The sequence below is a fragment of the Homarus americanus genome, unplaced genomic scaffold (genome assembly GCF_018991925.1).
Source record: "Homarus americanus isolate GMGI-L3 unplaced genomic scaffold, GMGI_Hamer_2.0 scaffold28051, whole genome shotgun sequence".
Taxonomy (NCBI): Eukaryota; Metazoa; Arthropoda; class Malacostraca; order Decapoda; family Nephropidae; genus Homarus; species Homarus americanus.
The window spans coordinates 778,154-800,671 of record NW_024720144.1 but is presented as its reverse complement, the minus strand read 5'-3'; the positions used below and the strand labels follow the sequence as shown (position 1 = coordinate 800,671).

Genomic DNA, 22,518 nt, shown 5'->3' with positions numbered 1-22,518 from the left:
GAAAGTGCAGGTCAGTCTTCCATGAATACATTTATAGCAGATTTAAACCAGTCAATGTGCTTCCAAGAGTTTTGTCTCTGCACATCATGTAACATTAATGGTATTTCATAGGCATATGAGTAGTGTCCATATGTCTGATTAGGGTCCATGTTGGGAATTTTCCAAATTCTTCTCTTACTTTACTACCAGTTTAAGCTTGCCATCCAACTGTAAGAATATTGATTGTAATCTTAATATAAAATTCACTCTTAAAATTTTTCCCCAGTTCTTTGGACAGAACATGAAGTGTGTTACTAAAATATTGTATTAAGAGATGTGTGGTAACTATGGATAGAAGTTGTATAACAATTGCATATATTCCAAGTAGTTAGCAAAATTTATACTCTATATATAACTACCATTCTTTTATATATTTTCTTGTCTTGTACTTTCAGCTAAACGAATGTTGTGTTGAAGTGTTGGTGACGACTTTCCGTGACACCATCTTGGCAGAGTGTTCACAGATGATCAAGAACAATGAGACAGATAGTCAGTATCTGCCAGTGAAGTGTTTGAATGTTAACATTTAGATTTTCATGGGTGTTCAAGAGATGAATTAGTTTGCAGAAAAAAATTATATACTATACACTGCATTTATGATTACATTGCAAACTGATGTGTAATTTTACATGCATTTCCCTTTGGAGGAGTTGTCTGTCTCAAATTATGATCCTTTATCAGCTGTTTCTACATTTTTGTACTTGTTGGTCTTGAACAGTCATAATTAGTGAATTAGTAGAGGATTAATGTGAGCATGTGAAGGATTATCTCTAGCTTGAATATTAAACACCATAGAGCACATTAAACTTGTATTAAATGATATACCTTAAGTATGGTATAAACCTTTGATTACAAATTTAGTTTATTATACTGTAACTATTATTACAAAATTTAGTAGTGTAAGTAAATAAAAAAAGTTAAACAACAATGATTTTTTTCAGCATATTACAGTTGTATCTTTGTTGTGCAGCCAACTGCATAATGAGATTAAACCTTTTTTCTTCAATATTAAAAGTAAATGATTATTATAATGTTAGATTTACATAGAAAGAAATTTAAACTCATATTTTTGCAGGTTATTTATAGCAAACAGGATTAGAAAAGAGAGAATTTTCCTCATGGGAGACAATACTGTACGTGATGGTACTGACTGATCGAGAGAAGGAAGTTTGGAAACGTTTGTATGGGAGTGAGAGGTGGCTGGAAGTACTCATTTCTGCATTGCCTTACAGAATTGCAGCTTATGTTCAAGTTAATGGATCGTGTACCAGATGGAATACAGCCTATGCTGAATGCACTAGAGGAACACATCGTTTCAGCTGGCCTGGCAGACATGGTGGCAGCTGCAGACACTATAACACAAGTGAGCATTATGATTTATGTACAGTATAAGTGTTTGAAGGTGTATTTTTGAGTTGTGGATATATTACTTGTCTCCTGACTCCCTGAAAGACATCAATCATTTTAGATTTTACTGATCACTAATTCTTCATAAAAGTTCTGAAAGTTGAAACCATATGTGGGTTGTGAAACTCCCCCCCCCAACTAAAGATGGTTGATATCCTTAGAGGTGGAGATAACAGGGCTCAACAGTTGTACAGTATAGAGAATGAACCTTTGCATCATGTACTTTAATTTTTAACTGTAGATGTATCCCAATTTTTTCCAGGTGACCCAAAAGAATCATTTGGTTTCATTATGGTGATATTTGTGTTTAAAGAAAAAAAAAAAAGGAACATTCTGGGTACTGTATAAAATTTATCAGATTTTTACAGAATATCTCTGGGCTGGTCAGAGACAGTCTGACTGTTCTGAGTTTCTGAGACATTGATAGCTCAACTGTAGACATTATATTTAACTGCATTTTTTTATTGTAGTTATAACACCCTATCATTTCCTGTGGTAATTATATTTTTATACTGGTGAGTTATTTCTGTATTTTGCAGATTAAGCATTAGAAATTACATTCTTCTCCAATACAGTAAAGCCTCCGATAACAACGGTTCGACCAACAACTTTTCATATTTAGGACCAAATTCAATTTATGTCCTTATTTCATTCGTATTTACAACCAAAATATACCGTAATACAAATAAAATAAAATAATATTTTCATATAAATAATAATTAAATCCCGTTATGTATTATAAAAAAAATTACTGTAAAAAATGAAGAGCGCCATGCGCAAAAAAACTGCCTGGCTAATGAGTGGTAATGCGCATCGCCAGTAAACAACAGTCGGAGCTTGGCGGTCCATTTGTTTTCACGCATCTGAACAGGAACAGGAGAAATACTTTCTGAGGTTTCTTACAGCATTTTTGCATCCCTATTCGACATGAGCAAGAGAGCAAGTGATGGTAGAGTTGTTTCAAAACCTAATAGAAGGTGTATAAGCTTAGCCGAGAAACTAGATGTGTTAAAACCATATGAAAAAGGTGAGAGGTCTGTGGATATTATATGGAGCAAGCAATGAACATATTTTCTGAAGTGGATCCATTAGCAGAACAAAACATTAAAATTTAAATAAACGCAAATGACCTCTACGTAAAGATGTATAATGAGAAAAAAAGCAGCTGTGCAAGGTTCTTTCGACAGCTTTATTATTCGAAGGCCTAAATATCAACTTCAGCTACACCATCAAATTCAGCATCATAAGCAGCTTCAACAACAACTTCAGGTTCAGTAACAGTTTCAGCAACAGCTTTATGGAAAGCTACAGCTTCAGCCAAAGTTGAACCTGATGACTTCGTCATCTAAGTAAAAACTCGCACAATATTCGTTGTCTGTCCTTATGTTTTAGACTTTACCACCATTGGCAAGTAGGATTTTTGTTTTACATTCGTTAATATTATTTAAAACATATATGAACAGTAAATAAGTGTTGCTTTCATATTCATATGTAGAGAAATGACGATATGTTTTTACTTGTAATCACTTAGGTACTGTTCATTCGTTGGCGTTCCCAATCGTCTCGCTTTATTTATTTACCATTAGTGGTTAGCGACTTCTAGTGTTCCATTTATTAACATTAAATAACATTACTTAAAACATACATACAGGTATTCAATTTTTTTTAAATTAAGTTCACTACAGCTACAACCAGGGTTTTACAGTGGAGTATGCTATAACGAATCTAATTGGTTCTAGAACCTCGTTCGTTATAGCATTCGTTCGTTATAGGATTAATCCATTCCAGGCCCCCAAATACAACCGCTTAACACAGAAAAATTTCTGTGGAAAATGTAAAAAATACAGTACTTTATCTTACCTTAGTGTTATTCAGCATGCAGGTACCCCTAAACACTGGCACAGCGCTATCACTTGCACTGGGAGTCTTGGCTTTAAGGTACTCAAACAATTGTTTGGCCTTCTCACAAATTATAGCTTCACTAATGCTATCACCTGCCATTTCTTTCTCCTTTATCCACACTAAGAGTAAATTTTCCATCTCTTCAATCACATTACACCTTGCTTTGCTAAGTCTAGAGATTCCCTTAGCCACTTGCACAGTTTTTAACTCCTCTTTATTCTTCAAAATCGTACATATAGTCTATTTAGCCATCCCATATTCATCACTAAGTTTCGCAATGCTTCTTCCATTCTCACGTTTCTTTATAATTTCTTTCTTAATTTCAAGGGTTATTAGCTTTCTCACTCGCTTTGGACGATTCATTGTTACAATTGTATACTTGTATAACAAAATAGTTATACAATTAACGCGAATTTCCACATCAAAAGACGAAATTTCAACAATAACAGTGGTGCACTGGCTACACAATGAGACAAAGATGGCGCATCATGCTCTTGTTGTGAGCCGCGGTACAACAATATTCATGCGCCAGACGAAATAGTCCCGTATTCATCCGCGTTCGTTGTAGGAGTTGCGTTCGTTATAGCATTCTCAATTTTATAGGTAAAACCGTTCGTTATAGGAATATTCGTAGTAGGATCCGTTTCTTATGTAGAACCATTGTCACTCACGAAAACAATGCCGTCTTGTCTCCTCGTGTGTGTTTTAATATTCTATGTGTTATTAATGAATTGCATTGTTCATTTCACATATATAAGCATTAATTCAATCAAATACATATTCAGTAATAAACAATAATGAATCTTTTGTACATATTCTGAAGATAAATGACTATGTTTCCTTGAGTGCACACGTATACATTGGCGTTCCACCATCAGTCTCACTTTTTCTTTAATATCAGTGGTTACTTCTACTGTACATGAAATAACATTAATGAAAACATACATATTTTTTACATTAATTTTACTACAACAACAACCGGGGTCTTATTTTCTTCAGTTTCAGGTGGATAACTGACATTATGGGTGTAAACACTGACAGCAATGCCGTCTCTTATCCTCTTGTGTGTTTTAATATTCTACGTATTATTAATGAATTGTATTGTTCATTTCGCATATATAAAGATTAATTCGATCAAATACATAAACAATAATGAATCTTTTGTACATATTCTTAAAAAGATAAATGGCACGGTATCTTTAAATGTGCACGTATATGTTGGCGTTCCCAATCCATTATTAACATTTAATAACATTAGTTAAAACATATATATTAATTTTTTTACATTAATTTTACTACAGCTACAACCAGGGTCTTATTTTCTTCATTTTCTCGTGTAGAACTATCGTCCCGGACTCCCGGCTGTAAACACAAACAAAAACAATGGCGTCACATCTCCTCTTGTGACCATATTATTATTCATTTATATTGTATAAGGTGCATTCAGAAACATTATTTAAAGAATATAGTTTGCAATTTTCATTAATTGTATTGTTTTGGGGGGAAAAGAGGGTAAAAAGCCACACAAAAGATATGAAAAGGTCACACTTGGGAACATCTCATTATTGCTTTATTTTAATGGTAATTAATGATTTGGTTACGATGATTCACCTTACACTGAAATATTAGAGGACACATTACCGTCGTTATTTAAGGCTTTACTGTACAGTACAGTATATTCAGGACTGTACACTGTTATAATTATCTTCTCATACTTGGGTTTAGTGGCTTAGATGCTTAATTAATAACACACCAAAAAGTTGTGTGTTCATTTTCTATTTGACTGTTTCTTGTTTCCAGGATTCAGAACAATATGTAGAAAAACTTCTAGACCTGTTTCAACGATTTAGTAAATTGGTAACAGAGGCATTTAATGAAGACCCTCGGTTCCTCACTGCAAGAGACAAGGCTTATAAAGAGGTTGTCAACGATACGCAGTCTTCAAATTAGAGTTGCCAAGTAAAACAGTACGTTTTCATGCATTGTTCCATTTTTTAGTTGTGTTTAAAAGATAAACTTTACCCAGATTTATGACATAATATGCCATCAAAGTGTGTCATCCTTTTGACGAGAAAGAATTGTGAATGCCAGGGGGTCTCACCTCATATAGTAACCAAGTCTGTTCATATTATAGTTATGAAAACCTTGCCCACTCAGAATTGGTCCAGAGTCATGGATTGTGTGTCGATTGTTATTGTTTCACAGTGATGCTCCTTGTTGATCAGTCTGTTGTCAGTAGATATACTCCTGCTGCACAACAGGATGCCTAACATGCACAACAGGATGGAACTTCTTTTACACAGCACTGTCATGTGTATCCATATATTTTTGCAACACACACACACACACACACACACACACACACACACACACACACACATTTTACCCTTTTACTAGTCTTTTTCTCTACCATCAAGAACACAGTTTCCAATTAATTAACTTTAGAGTATGTCTCAGCAAGTGAATGGTTTGGGATCATTTCTCAACTGGAGTGGGGGATTGGGTTACCTCCTTGTACACTTGCACTTATGCATTAAGCATTGAATGTATACACCATCATGTGTATTTGCTGACAGTAGAACAACCCTTTAAAGACTAGTATCCTGCCATGGGGATGGGATAACCCCATTAGCTGCTGAATGTTAAGTCTCAGTTGATCAGCACCCATCTGGCATCCTTGAATCATTGTAGGAAAAGGCTTGTATGATTTAAGAACAAATTATATGTACTGAATATACACTATTTATGATACTGTTTATGATAGGCTTATTCCTTTGTCTGTCCACTCAACAAACTCCTTAAACTTACCTTGTATGCTTCCACACATAACAGTAATAAGTTTGCTTATGGTAAATCTCTTTGAGAGATATTGCAGGCTGTTTAAACATCATTTCACTGAATGTTGAGAGAAACAGGACCATGTTGTGTATGTTGAGTGATCCACCTGGTAGTAAAACAGAATGGTGGTACCAGTACTCATTAATTTTTTTATTTCCCTGCAGAAAGGGATTGGCAACAAGACCCAACCTGAATCTAAATGTCCAGAACTGCTTGCAAACTACTGTGATATGCTGCTCAGAAAGACTCCACTTAGCAAAAAGCTTACTGCAGATGAGATTGAGAGCAAATTAAAAGATGTGGTAAGTACTATATTCCTGTACATTATATTTGGCAGGGCTTAGCACTGTTTTGCTCTGTGGTATGTAAGATATACATATAGGATGCTTGTTTGTCTGTTTTCAAGTAGTTTGTGTATTTTATTCTTTATATGTATACTGTATACCAAATCAAAGTGTTTTTTGTCAGTACTCTTAACTCCCATATTTTTGCAAACGTTCTCTTGTCTTCTTAAGCATAATTTAAATAGAGAAGAGAGTTGCCATATATGAGGTCTGTCCAAAAAAGAAACCGAACTTTTTAAATAGCATGCCAACGAGCCGGCGCAGCGTGCTCGTGATGGGAGTGCTGTGTATTGGTGACCTGACCAATTAGTCATCGAGTTACACGCGCTAGAGTGAACGTTTGTTTAGTGCACTTAGTGATTTGTTGCAAGTTGAACAATGAAGGATCTTGAAGAGCAACGTGTTTGCGTGAAATTCTGTTTCAAATTGGGAAAAACTTTAAGGGAGACTTTTCAAATGTTGCAACAGGCTTATGGGGAGGGTTATTTGAGCCGTACACAATGTCACGTGTGGTACCAGCATTTTAAAAGGGGGAAGAACATCCACCAAAGACGATCCCAAATCTGGACGTCAGAGTCGCTCAAATGTGGAGGTGATGTTGATTGTCTTTTTTGATTGGAATGGAGTCGTTCATCATGAGTTTGTTCCACGTGGTCAGACAGTCAATAAAGAGCTTTACGTGGAGGTCCTGAAGCTTTGAGGGAGGCAATGCAGAGGAAGAGGCCTGGACAAACAAGACCTGGATGCTGCACCATGACAATGCACCTGGTCACGCGTCGCTCCTTATCCGTGACTTTTTGGCGAAGTTCGAGGCGACTATCATCCTCCAGCCACCCTACTCTCCGGATTTGGCTCCTGTGGACTTTTTTTGTTCCCAAAGTTGAAATCCACCCTGAAAGGTCGCCGATTTCGGACGATAGAAGAGATAGAAGAAAATTTGCTCCGTGACTTGCGCACCATCTCTCAAAACGCGTTCCAGAACTGGAAAAAACTTTGGGAGCTGTGTATCAACAGTGGAGGGGAGTACTTTGAAGGAGACAAGTCTGATTAAGTTGTAAGTAAAGCAATAAATTTTTTTTTTTTAAAAGTTTGGTTACTTTTTGAACAGACCTCATATTAGCTTACTCTTGTTGGTAGTTTGCATATACTGTACTTTTAATTTATTTGTGAACACGGTAGCACTGGGAAGGGAGGAGCCACAATTTATCATCCATAAGATGTTGGGGCCTTAGAGTTCTTTGAGACTCATAATCTTTGTAATTTACTCCCCAGTTGCTGGTGCTAAAGTATGTGAGCAACAAGGATGTCTTCATGCGGTACCACAAGGCGCATCTTACGCGCCGTCTCATCCTCGACACCTCAGCTGACTCAGAGAAAGAGGAGAATATGGTAGAATGGTAGGTAAAAGGAATATGATGATGTTATAGGATATAGGGGTGAGTCACAATATGATAGGGTGATGGGTCAGACTCATGAACAAAGATGTTAGGGGATAGTGAGTCATTAGGAAGACTCATGTTTGGTGGGGTAGAATGTGGTAGTATGGTTGGTAGTGAGTGAGGAATGTACAGCAAATAAGTCGTATTCTGTGTGAATGGGTAAAAAGGATGCTATAGAGTGATATATGGGGGAGGACATGCTGCTAATGACTGCTGGGTTATGTAAAGCAATAGGGAGAAACCAGATGGATATTTTGGGCCTTATTGTGGAAAAGGTATCAAAGTAGAATATCTGTTACAGGGGTAAGAATAAAAGAACGACAGCATATGAAAGGAAAATATGTATGTGTAATTGTGTATGATTCCACCCACCTTACATTATACAGTAGTTGAAAGTCAAAATGCTGTAACATGATATTATTTACAGACTGCATTATAATTTAGAGTTCATGAATGAAAAAATTACACATACTGTATGGTATTTGTATTCTACACAGGTTGCGAGAGGTGGGCATGCCTGCAGACTATGTCAATAAGCTGGCAAGAATGTTTCAAGATATTAAAGTGTCCGAAGATCTCAATCAGCAGTTTAAGGAAACCATTAGAACTACTACCAAGTCTAGTGTAGCAGGTAAGGATTTTACAGCTGCTGTTGAACAAAGTTTCATCCTTTCCATATGGTCTTTCTTTTCCAGGTAAGCAAGTGATGATTGCTTCACTTAAATGACAGCCAAACATATGTGTAGTAATCTTCAAGAGGTGTCCCAGTGTTCTTGAAAAGAGGTCCATCTTAGTCCCTAGACCTTTCCCCTCTATATTTTGGTCTACATGGTCACCTTAAATTTGTGTAGTAAAAAAATTACCCAAGAAGCTTAGAAGACACGAAGGAGACAATTACGGGTGAATGTGCTAAAATTTATATTCCCATGTTAGGAGGGATTCAGTTATCTTTGCAAAAAAGAGTTGTAAATATTATACGTGTAAGTGATTCTCATTTTGAATAATAGAAATACTGTAGATTTATTACGTTAACATAGAAATGCAGTACTGCACCTGTACATAAATATTTATAAATTTCTACAGGTCTTGACTTTTACTGCACCATTTTACATTTATATGAGTCCTCCAATCCTAGTACAGTAATATTAGAAAAGAGGATTTCAGGGTTACTTTTATTTTTTTCTTCAGAATTTGCAGTAGTGTCTGGTGGGGGATCACTTCAAAACCTCCCACCTTATTGTATGTGGGATTTTTATTTTATAGTTTTATTCGTTTATGCTGTGATCCACCCCATATTAGGTAGGAGAGAAGTAAAGATAAAAACCGTGATAGATTGGTAAATAGATGTTTTACTTTATAATAGAATGGTAGACATATGCATATAAGAGCCAAATACTGATATTGTTGGTGTTTAAGTGGGGGTTATTTGTTATCCACGTTGAAAGAATTGGAGGCCCAATGAGGAAAGGAGTGTGAGTAGGAAAGAGACCTCCACTATCAAAAGGGAGGAAGAGGATGTTCATGTATGTGGCATTTAAAGAATGTTTTGATGACAAGTGGTGGAGTACTGATGGTAAGGTGGAGTACTGGGAAGAGCATCTGGGTACAGTAAGGCTTGGGCTGGTACATAGATTGTTGGCAATTCCACACATGGATAATCAAAGTTCTGTTAATGGAACAGTTTAACAATTGGATATAGTATGAATGTTAAGATATGTGAATTTGCATTTACAGTAAATACTATGTAATCATTCTTTGTTTACCATTTTTTACAGATAATCTTAACATAAAAATATTGAATGCGGGAGCATGGGCGAGAGGTAGTGATCGAGTAGCAGTCAGCTTACCCATGGAGCTGGAGGACTTCATCCCAGAGGTTGAAGACTTCTATCGAAAGAAACACTCAGGCCGTAAACTTCAGTGGCATCATCACATGTCCAATGGCACAGTAGGTCCCCCCTCCCCCCCCACCAAACTTTCCTGTTTAGAATTTTAGCTATGTTTAATCATTTATTGTATGCAAAAATTTTTGTGTTATTAATAGTAAAGGTGATTCTAGTAAATTATTGCACCCAATTCAGTTCTCATCAGTGGCATTTCCGGAACCTCAAGGATTGAAAGGAGGATGGGGAACAAAAGTAATCAATGCAATAAGAGCCACCTGGCTTAAGGACTTGTGCAATGAATGGAACATTGATCTTGAAATAGTATTCTTTAGCTGTGCCCATAATTAACCAGGCAACTTGAATACCCTCTCTCCTCATAGAATTTGTGAATTAGTTAGTTGTAGCAAAATTTCAAATTAGCAGATTCACCCTGAAATTGAAAATAGCTAACAGTAGCTTTGGCACAAAATAAACTGATGAGAGAGACAAGGTTCTGTAAGGTCTGCAGCTAGAGGGCAACTGTTATAACTAATACCCTTATTGGAGGCCAACAGTGTGATGGGGAAGAAAGATCTCCCAGGCTACAAGCTCCAAAAGACTATGATTTCAGGATCAAAACTTCATATATGGACTAATCTATAAAAATATAGATTAACCTTCAGAGATAAAGTTCTATTTAGGAAGTTAAGCTGATAAATAAATAAATAAAATTACTCATTATGGGGGTATATTGACACAGGTATTTGGATAGCACAAATAAGAATCCGTGAAGACTTTGGTGCAATGACTGTGCAGACAATAAGGTTAGGTTTAGCTTGGGAATAAATTTGATAATGTAGTTTGGATGCTGCAATGGTGTGTTTTAACTATTAAAAAGTATGCATTTTCTAGTGTTTGTGTTTCTTGAAATATATATGAGAGAGAGATTACCGTACAATCGTACATGTAGATTGATATGGACCGAGTTGCTGAAAATTTTGGTTGGGCTGCTAGCACTAACAGAACTAAATTGCCAAAAAAGAGAATGCAGTTACATATGTTTCAGTAATTAATACCAGAATATTTTTCATATAACATTAACTCTTCCTTTTTCTCATTCTCTACAGATCACATTCTCTAACAACATGGGAAGATTTGACTTGGATGTCACCACTTTTCAAATGGCTGTCATGTTTGCATGGAATCAGAGGACGCACGACAAGATTTCTTTCGATAATCTTCGTCTTGCCACTGAGCTGCCCGATCCTGAGTTGCGACGGACATTATGGGTAGATAACTTCTGTTGATGTTGGATAAGAAGTTCTCTTTCCTCTGTTATTATTGAATAAGAAGTATGTTACAGTTAGCAGGGCACAAAGGGGACAGCAAAAATATGATGATTATTTATGAGTGAAGCAGTAGTGAGAGATTAAGTGGAAGGCAGGTAATAAGCAGAAAGCTGTAGAATTTAAGAAGGTGTTTGATACAAAAATAGAGGAACATTTGTGGAAGTTTACTGCTTTGTTTACATATCAAAAGAAACACAAGATGAAGAACAAGGTTAAAGATTTTCAGACTTTGACATAAAAGTTTTTACGAATAAAAGAAATACAGGAAAGGAATAAAAAGACAAAATATGCCGTAGAAACAGACTAAATTTCCCTTCCACCCTAAAAACTGTTTGATGAGTGATATATGTCATTAAAGGGCAATAGAGACTGAGTGGATACAGTGCTTACTTCCTCTTTTAAGGGTTAAGTGTTTGATCCTAGGACATCTCAAATCCATCCAGTTGTAAAGAGGTACCAAACTTTACAGTTGGGGAAATGAAAGTGGTTGAGTGGCCCACCTCACGTTAGAACCAACACTCCTTGGGGTGAGGCCTCTTTTTTCCTAATGCAAAATACTGCAGGTGGACTAAGGTACTGTGCCAGTGAGACTATGGTATATTGACTAGTTTGGACTTGAAAGGTATAGTAAACATTGTTTACAAAACTCACAAAATGACAAACACAAACATAATACTGTACAATAAATTAGTGTACTAATCACCTGACAATACTAAGGACTGTTATGATTTCTAGCAGTACTCGTAATCCCTGATGTGTAATAATAGGGATGTAACAAAGCTGTTTGTAGTACGTACATATGTCATCCAGAGGAGAGCTAGTGTATATGGATGTTCATTCATTGAAATGTTGCAAGGAACTGAATCAAAGATGGCAGATTGGTTCTGAAATAAGATGTCAGAACCATTACCTTGGAGAGAAGTGTGCTGATTGGTCAAACACAGCTATAATAGTGCCTTCTTTTCCCAGAGACAACAGAGGGAATGCAATTAGGGAATGGGGATGAATAATATAGTCTTCAGGTTGATAAATATTTTGAACTTGGATGAATGGATTGATGAATAATCAAATTTGAAGTAGAATTGTCTTGAATGGGCATTTCAAGGTTATTAGTAAGTATACAGTACATGGTGTTACAGTGGATACATACTCCTGAAGTAGAATTGAAGGGAAATAATTGTAATTTGCCTAAGCTTGTGAAGTTAAATATATGGTATAAGATGGTGATTCGTATTTGTTCTAAAAGGTGAATAATGTCAAAATGTACATATGCTAGGATGAACATTGTGCCAGCAGCCCACCAGCTGTAAGTGATGTTGGTAGAGGGAGATCCTTTGTGAACTTCCTTGTCTGACATACTATGAGCTGTATTGAGTCCTTGTTTTCTCATCTTCTCACTTCTCTTTCTTCACCAGTCGTTGGTAGCATTCCCCAAGATGAAGCGGCAGGTACTCAGTATGTCTGGGGAGGTGACATCTCCGAAGGACTTCACTGAGAACACCCTCTTCTGGGTTAACCAGGAATTTGCCCCTATGTGAGTATGACTTGGCTGAGTTTTAAGTTTTTATAAATTTTCCATTATTGTATTATGTACTGTGTATGGTATTTGTTATAAATTAAATATAAATGATTGTAATAATAACTATTCATCAAAAGTTGAACATACATTATTGAGTATGTTCTTGAGTGTGCTTAACCTTCTGGTGAAAATTTGGAATACCCAGTACATATTTGGACACCTGTCCTGAAAATACATATGAAGTACACAAATAATTTTTTGGAAAACAAATTGATTAAAACAGTTGAATCTCATTTTTATGCTTTAATTGCCAAATACGGTACAATACTTTATTAACCCTTAGGCCCCGGGTGACATTCCAGAACGTCCGCCTATTTTCCCGCCATTTATTTATTTTTTATTTTTTATTTTATTTTATTTATTTTTTTTGAAATGTTGATTTATCAATTTAACCCCGTGTGGGGGGTACTGCCAGCAGCACCCTAACCCAGGGCTTAAGGGTTAAAAAGAAAAAATAATCACTTGATTTTTCTTCTACTTATCATGAATAAAACCATTGATATGCTTACTATTCCCTTTCCTTCATTACTGATCGACTAGATTTTTAACATTTACATCATGATACCTTACATGGTCAACACCCCACAACATGAGATGAGAATTACACAAAAATTAATGAGTTAATGTTTCCAGATTTAAAGAAGTATATACAGTACTAGAAATAATAAACTGTCCAGTAATAAAACTTGTCTATTGTACAAAACTTTAGTTGAATATTAAAACCAACAGTATACTGTACAATTGACACACCATTAAGGCAAAGTAAACAAACTTAGATGTATTTGTAAATCTGGAGTGATATGTATCTATGAATGACTTAGAGTAAACCCTGAGGATAACGGACAAATGGAGAGGGGGGGGGGAATAGTAGCTAAAGCTGAAAATCCGTTAAAACTGATTGACCAATAATTATTTCGAACTAAATGGGGGAGTTTTGAAATACCAGATATTTTGAAATTGGAGATTTTATTGCAAATTGTTATATAAATTTGAAATAACATATTCCTAGTAACAAATGTTTTACTTTAATCATCCATTAATGCTTAAAGGTATGTACTGTATTTAAAGTCCCTGATTATTGACAAGATAACACTTCTGATATACAGTCGGGTTTCAAAGTCGTGAGGGTTACGTTCTTCCAGTTGGTATTCATGCAGTGACAATAAAAACAGACAACTCCTCGGGGATAGCAGACACCTGTTTGTTGTCTTGGGGGTTTGTCCGATAGGTTTAGAGCGTTTCATTATAACTGGGTTCCGTTATACACTGTACATTGTCCGTTATACTGAAGGGTTTACTGTGCTTGCTTACTCCCATGAGAATTACTGTACAATAGAATGGTGCAAGTAAAATTATTTTCCCTATAATCTTGTAATTTCAGCTTGGAAATGAGGTGCTCCGCATTACAAGGGGGTGAAGTGCCAAATTTAAAAAGAAGAGAAATACGCGTTTAAAGTTTATCAAAGTTCAAACAACCATAACTTTGTTGTTTTTTAAGCTAGAGGGTTAATTTTATTTTACCGTGCAGCTCAATCCCTCTCCTAGCGAAGAGTGAAAACTGGAAGTTAGTGCTTTGAATAGTTATTATTTTATTAAGAGTTGAATTAGAATAACTACCAGTTATTTTCTTATTATTGTGGGATAATACTGTAAAACAAGTTAATGGTCACCAAAAAAACAACACTCGTCTTACCCCTCCCCCAAAATGATTTTAAAAAACTCATTTGCTTATCAGTGTTTATCTTTCCGTCCCTACTATTAGCCAAAGATTTATAATATTGTTTAGTATAATAGTGTGTAATAATAAGGAAACACCACTACACTCATCCCCCCAACAATTAACCTCTTCCCCCCCCCCAACGTAATTAACATATGAATACAAAGGCGGAGAAAGTTTGCATAATCTTGGGTAAAAACAGTATTATGATTGTTATAGTATTACAATCTTACTTTGTTTAGTTCCTTTATTTTATTATTCCTGACGATCGTAGTAAGTTGAAGTTAAGTAAATCCTGAGGAGTGCATATAACTTTAACGGCCTCGTCATAATCATTCACGTACTGTTCAGAGTCTTTCTTTGCCCTCTCAAAAAATCGCCATCAAAATCACTATCACCAAGCATGGCTGGGTTGTCCACTTGAGCACTATTGTCACTAGACACACACTCAGGATTTAGGGCTCCTGACGCCACACCAGAAGGGCTGGCCTCACTCGAATCTTGCTCTAAAATCGACCAGACATTGTGTAGCACTTCTCACACCCATGGAACACAAATAATGTCCATGTTAAGCCGAAAAGTTATCCAAAATAGCAGTAGAAACACTGAACAGCCTTATGCTATGCAGCGCGGCAAGACTAACAGGGATACAGCATCCGGGCGTTTGGATTGGCCGAGGAGCTGTGACATAGCAAGGAAAGTCCATTGTGATTGGCTGACTCAGAGGGTATGGTCTGCGGGACTCGCGCTGTCATTGGCTCACACTCCTCTCACTCTGAACAGGATGTGACCACCTTTACTTACTGAGCGCACAGTCAGATACGTAGCTCCCGGCCTGAGGCGAAATGATACCCTATTTTTGAAGGACTTTCAACCATATTTCTAGTCTACCTAGGGGATTACATCCAACACCAGCATGTAGAAGAAGGGTGAAAATAATGATATCCATCAAAAAACTCATTTTGCCCGGGGTGGTGATTTACCCCTTTGTAATACGGAGCACCTCAAATGTTGTAAGGATGATGTCATGAACAAAGGTATTACAGCAATGAACTTGTGAATGGTTGCTGGTATTTATTAGCCATAGACCCTGAGCTACTGTGGGTTTGTGTCTATAGGTTATAGAATCATTATGGTACAGTACACTGAAGAACCAGAGAGGTAAGATGATGACTGTGGTCTTTAAGAGTAAATGGCCTCTTCTTTTAGCTTTTGTCTAGCTTTCTTATATTTATAAAATTTTGTCCTTTGTCTATTGAAAGATATTATTTGAAGATTCTTGCATTATCTCTCGTCACTTTCCTGTTTGGCTAAATATACCTTCACTCACAGAGCTTTATACTCTGTATAAAGCCTCCGGTAACTATAGTAAACATCTTTCTGTGGCTTGTTAAGACTTGAGAGTTTGACCCATTGATGTTTTAAGTGAAAAACAAAAATGTATACATCCATAGTTGCATCTTGATTAGGAACTCCGGATGACTTACAAGCCCTACACAGTATTAGTACCCGGTATGTACATTTAGTCAGTTTTCTATTAAAGGGTATTGTGTCTCCTGAAACACATAATTTTGTGTGATGCTGCACGATTCTGTTTTACTTGGGTTTTCCAGCCACAGTTGTATTTTGTAACCAAGTTCATTAACCTTGAGCAGTTGATCCTTCCTGTTACAAGTGTTGATAAGAGAGAAGTGGGCTCATATATGACTAGAAATACCTAATGAAGTAAGGGATGACATTTATATACACTCTTTGTTTTGTTATTTTTTTGTGATTTCATTCCAACAGTAAGAATGGAAAGCCTCAAAAACGGGGAAAAGTCAACCTTATTGGGCGACTTCAACTGAGCACGGAGAAGAGTAAAGAGGAGGACAATGAGGGTATTGTGCAATTGAGAATACTTCGTACTCAGGTCAGTAATCAGCGTAACCGTTACAATATGATGTGTGTACAGCACTTGATGCACATTTGTATTTGTAGCAGTTCCCTGTGTTTATTTTATTGTGTCTCTTGCTTGACAGGTTACTGAGACATTAAGCATAACAGCAGATGGTCCCTGGAAAAGTTTGGCTTCTTTCACTTTTCCAGACCACTGACTCTGATGCTCTATTTCAGGTCGAGTTAGATTATTATGTAATTAAAAGACAAGATGATGCCGTTGTGTATATCAGTTTAATGGTAGGTGGAATGATTATTTGTTATCTGGTAGCAATTAGTAGATGTTGAGTGTTAAAGCAAGGGTAAGGGGTGAATTTGAGACACATGAAAGAGAATGGTAGTACAGTATACCATGTTAAAATTAATATAAATTGCATACTGCCAGGAGGTGTAAAAAAAATGTGGAATAATGAAACTGCATTTATTATAGTCCAGTCAAATGGTGAGGAAAACAAATATGGGCTTTGTGTTATAAGCAAGAAACTTGTCACACTTATAGAACTTGATGTGCTGACTAATCCTGAGGTACGGGGGCACTTAAAAATGGCTCTTATGACATTGAGGAAATATTGTAGAAACTCAGTAAAGTTGTGGCAGTGAAAAGACATAGTGATGATTAAGGTGTGGCTTCCTTTATCAATTATGATTTAAACAAAGAAAATGATAAGTGATACTGATAAAGTTATTACTAAGCACAAAATCCATGATAAGGTGCTTTGTAAATGGGTCTGGCATTACATAAGTTTAAGCTTCAACTTGGCATTCATCATTTGAATGGGAAAACTGTCCACTGGAAGTGAGGCCACCAACAAATTCATTAGTGGGTTTTTCAAGTTGTGGTGTCAGTGGTGCAGGTGTGGGGAAGACCCGAGGGTAAGTACTGTTCAAGGAAAGTGTGATTAGATTGTGTTGATGAGTGTTAGTATGAATGAATAATGTATATTGTTAGTACTGGAAAGTACTGTACACAAGAGTTGAAAAAAAATACAATCAAGTTTATTCATATGCCTTCATATGCATAATAAGAAATGAAAAGAAACTGCACTGTATGTATTGTATTGCAGAATACCAGTATACTATGTGGTTTGATGTGTTATGAGAGAGTTTGATGTGCTGACATACAGTATATGTTACGTATCAGTAAAATACATTCTTGTTCTACAGGAAGCCATTGTGAAGATACTGAAGATGAGGAAGAGAATCTCTAATGCACAGCTTCAGACAGAGCTGGTGGAGATGCTCAAGAATATGTTCCTTCCCAGTAAGAAATTAATTAAAGAGCAGCTTGAATGGCTCATCGAACACAAGTACATGAAACGTGATGATGATAATATTAACATATTCATATACATGGCCTAGTTGCAAAATATTGGGCTGCAACAGAGGAAAACCGTCTGCGCGTGCAACCTCCTGGCACTTTGTGCAACTGTACATATATGGAGTCTCTTGTGGCCAAGTGGTTGTTGCAATGGCTGCTGCCTGCTTACTGTCTGGTGGCTGTTACTGTATAAATAATAGTGTAAGATTCTTCACTCCGTATTGGCCAGATAGTTAAATGTTTCTTCTGTCAAGCAAGCAGCCAGTGGTGAGGTTAATGGGTGTGTTGGGGCTTGTGCAGGCACAGGTCAGGTGCTCTGGACACTATCAGAGACCAAGTTCACATTTTTTTGCTATTAGCTGTACTACTTACAGCTAGTCAACAATTATAATGAACCTGTCTTGTGAAAGTTTAAAGAAGATTTTAAATATTTCACTGCTGCTAATATCACAATTTTAACCCCCACAAGCAGTGCAAGTTTTGAGTTCAAGATCAGAAAGTTAATGATATTTACAATGGTATTCCTAAAGAAAATCATGGAAAATTTAGAATTAACCAAACACACTTTTACATATACTGTACTGGTAAGAACAACTCTCATGTCTCAGAAAATTCTGCATAATTAAAATGCTTTTACATAGTCATGGTAAGTCATTCGGCCTAAATGATCCTGTCAGGTTAACTAAAATATGACTGATTTTTTTCTTTCTTTTTTTTTTTTTTTTACTATAACATTCAGTTTCAGCTTGAAGGCAGGAAGATTTTTCCTTTGGAGATGCAGATTGTAACTGTCAGTAGTAGTACTTATTACTTTTAATAGTTAACTTCATTGAGTGATTATTTGATGAACTACAAGCGCTCACACTAGTTTCTGAAGTCTCTCTAGATGAGGATCATAAGACATTTGGATGGACAAGGGCAAGGGAGGGGCATAATAGCTCAATCAAAATGGCAGGCAGACGTAACTGAAATCGCAGCTCTGGATTTATATACATGATTGTTAAGCCCTCACTTGTACCAGAAGCATTTTGTGGAACCTCAGGTATCTCATAGAGGTTAATAAAATGTTTAACACTTGTGATACATATGAATATTATTTGTAAATAAAAAATTATCTTGTGATAATATTAAAAGTACTATTCCTGAATTGGGTTGTATTGGTTTCTCTGAGGAAATCCTAGTTGTCATCAGTTCGTAATTTGTAGTATTGTGTAATACAGTACAGTAGAAACTCAGCTATCAGCATTTCAACTACCTGCAAGCTTCACTTATAAGCACTTTTCTGGTCTTTGACCTTAAGCCAGGCAGTTCTCGTAATACAGGATGCCTACAATAAGATCTTATGTAATTTGATTAGCCTTTATAATTTCAGCTAAGGTTGATCTATTAATTCATATGGATGTACTAATCACCTTTCCTTCCCTATCATGCCGTTAGCCTTAATGAGGGGATTTGTTGATAACAGCTGCCCACTGGAGGTTAGGCGGTTTTAATAGAGCTGTGATGGCCAATCAGCTCACGATATGTTTCTGCCAATATCCACCATCTTTGGTTCCAGGAAAATCCTCTATTTTCTAATACAGTAATTCAATTCCTAGCATACAGTCCAAGAGGACAATCACAGTAGACCAACCCTCTCTGTTTTGCTAATATTGTACAAAAACTAAGTGTTGAGCCCCTTGGGACACTTCAAGGTGTGTTGGCTAGAGCTTCCACAGTTTTAAGTACATGTACAGTATTGTTATACAGAGTAAGATAAAGTTTGTTTATGTGTTACTGACCCTCCTGAGTTCAAGTTTGCATGTTATAAATGGCAAGTCTGCACTGGTTCTTGTTGACTAATCATTACAAGCAACATATTTTGTGGTCTGTTGATTTGCAAGGGGGTTGCTTTTGACCTGTCAACGTAGGAGTATGCGATAGTCATGAACTGGTTAAGGATTCGAAACTAGACAACTTCCACTGGGCTTTAGCATTCTTGCATATTACATATCCTCTTTTATAATCCTGGGCAGCTTACCCTGCTTTAGTTTTGATCTTCATGTATTAAACTTGGTGAATCCTTCAGGGGAACTATTAGGTAGCCCAGAGAGGTTGTGGTTAGTCAGTGAGTGCATGTTTGCTAGACTTGAACTTTGAAATACCCCCCTATCCTCCCCCTCATACTTGTATTACTAAATAGGCCTTTTTACCCTTGGGGACATGGGATTTATCTTCATTTAGATATATGGACTCACTGGGTAAATAAGCAATTGACAAGTAAAGTTTAGCTGCTTTAACTTGCTCACAGTGTTGTACTAATACTATGATCATCTAGGTAATACTGTAATTGATATAGTTTGTTAATGAAGTTAATGAACAGCATTTAAAAACAACTCTAATTAAATGATTCACTGTATAATTATGAACTGTGTGGTATCTAGTGGAGGTCAGCTCTAATGTATTCTTTTGATACTGGGTGGCTTTGGATTTTTGGGGGTTGGACCAATGCTCTGCTGGGTAAAGGAGGGGGGGCTGTTAGATTGGGTGAATAAAAGTACAGTACTTCTGTATTTCAGAAAGGGCATTGAGGGCACCTTTTAATGGGTCATGTGGTTGAATATAGTTTTGTCTGAGGATTGGGAAAGGCAAAATAAAACGTCAAAAAATATTTAAGTTTTGTTAAAAGAAGGTCAGATTCATTTGTTTGCTACACCTATGTTTTCAAGATTACATTGGTCTTATCTGTGGGTAAATCAGCATTCTGTTATAAATCTGTATCCTCAATCAGCTCAACGGTTCTCATGGGTTTTCCTTGAATTTTCTGCTTAAACATGACTTATTCTTAGAAAATAACATGATTTAACTCCACTGCTTCTTGTGACCGGAGAATGGCAGAAGAAATGTTGATTCATAAAGAGAATGAGGGATTTAACTGGGGTTTCTCTATTGAAGATGGGCTTTCACTGCCCCTAAATCCTGAACTGTGATTCTTGGGTTTCTGAAGTAGTTCAGGAAGGTTCTAATATAAAGGAATAATTTCCTATTCTTTTGGATTTTGGAATATAAATACTATTGGATAAGTATTAGGTATTGAAGGTTCAGGGTAGCATATTTGTAGACTATTCATGTTCTTAATGCGTATTGGGGTCAAGAGTAATTTCTTATCCTTGGTGCACATGGCCTTGGTGGTTGCATTTTACTTGGCTTTCCTCAAAGGTTTGTCTCCGAGTCAAACTTTTGGGAAGGAGTATAGATACTAGAGAGGACTTCCTTGGGTTGTTTGGATTAATCTTTTGCATAGTTGACCTGCATGGTACCTTGGAACCTGTGGTGCTTTCATCCTGGTTCCTGGGATAAAGGTTATGAGTTACTCAATTACTTGGATTTCATGCCTTCATCTTCTGTATTAGTTGTCTTAAGCATCAATTGGTAACCCAGTCCATCTTCATTTATATACAATACAGTATTAGAAATTAATCCTGAAACCCTGTTTTATAACTAACATGGATTGGGTAACTCTAATCTCTCCCTCCCTCCCTGGGAATGCTGATGAGCAGAGGATTGAGATGTGCATCTGGGGTCCCTTTTTATAACCTGCTTTGGTCAGGAGGTGCATGCACAATGTCTTGGCATTAATAGACTCAAAGCTGTTGCCTTTGAGCAACTGATTCATTGTCATCCCATTATTAATTGGGACTAGTTAAATCAGAAAAGATCCCATTTCTAGTTGTACTGAATTTCTGGGTTATAACTCAACAGCACAAGTGCAGATCCTGGCATTAAACCCACAGGCTACTGATGGTGCAAATAAGTTGCCTGATTCATTTTCTATATGAAATGAAACTTCAGGATCATTCTCTAATTTCTGGTGAAGCTTGTAGTCAGGCAGGTTACTGAAACTGATTGGAAAATCGTGGATTGTTTTGGAATCAAAGATGACAGACATTGGCCTAGACATGTAATTTGATGATTGTTAGATATGGCATTAATAAGACTTCCTAGCCTCCATAGGGCAATTGGTACCCAAATTCCCCATCAATTTAAGTGGACGGTGTGAGATAAGTGAATGCTATAGCCAAATGGATTTATAGGTCAACCATAGCTGACCTATAAACAACCCACTATTATGAGAGCTACCTGGCTATGGGCTTTGCTAGAAAAAGGGATTTCAGAGTTATTCCTCCAATTATCCTCATATACTGTATGTATCGTCCAAAATTTCAACAATCTGCAAGGAGAAATACACTGCAGTAGAAATAACCGTGAATTGAGGAAATGGAGTAAACTTGGGTGACATGCCTCCTGTCCACACCAAGAGTCAGCCAGAAACCATTGAAGTTTATCCTGCTCACCAAAGGTTAGAAAAGCCCTGAACATGAATTATTTTAAGAAGCACTTGTGTTAAGTCAGACTATGAGTGGGTCTATGGTAATTATCAAGGCCAAAGAATATCAGCAGAAAATACAAATGAGAAGTATGTACCCATCCTTGGGTTGCTAAGTTGTTTTAAAGGTTGTCCATAATAGGTAAGAAAGCATGTGCCAGTATCCTTGCTCCAAAGAATTGACTTTAATGGTGGCCCTACTGACTTGAAAGTAATGTACCAGTGAAATCTACTGAGAGTACTGTTTATGTACCAGCTTGACTCAATAATCTGATGAGGACTATTCCTGCTCAGTCTGTAACATAAACTCCATAAACACCAGAAAGACATGTTAGTGTATCAAGTAAAAGGTGGCATGTACTGCATTCCCAACAGAAAGACAACGGAGAAGTGTGAAAAAGTGGATTAACCTGTGAT

The 22,518-nt window shown here is 36.6% G+C and overlaps 1 protein-coding gene across 1 annotated transcript in view; it reads left to right on the top strand.

Annotated features, from left to right (window-relative positions):
* The window catches only part of LOC121860418 (cullin-5-like), a 34,152-nt gene extending 15,270 nt beyond the window's left edge, over positions 1-18,882 (top strand). The window contains 12 exon segments of the mRNA XM_042357566.1: positions 435-528; positions 1,272-1,402; positions 5,149-5,278; positions 5,281-5,315; positions 6,351-6,488; positions 7,803-7,927; positions 8,467-8,600; positions 9,745-9,917; positions 10,962-11,123; positions 12,599-12,717; positions 16,268-16,391; positions 17,582-18,882. Coding sequence (XP_042213500.1) covers positions 435-528; positions 1,272-1,402; positions 5,149-5,278; positions 5,281-5,315; positions 6,351-6,488; positions 7,803-7,927; positions 8,467-8,600; positions 9,745-9,917; positions 10,962-11,123; positions 12,599-12,717; positions 16,268-16,391; positions 17,582-17,776 — 1,560 coding nt within the window. The 3' untranslated portion in view covers positions 17,777-18,882.
* The last annotated feature ends 3,636 nt before the right edge of the window (positions 18,883-22,518 follow it).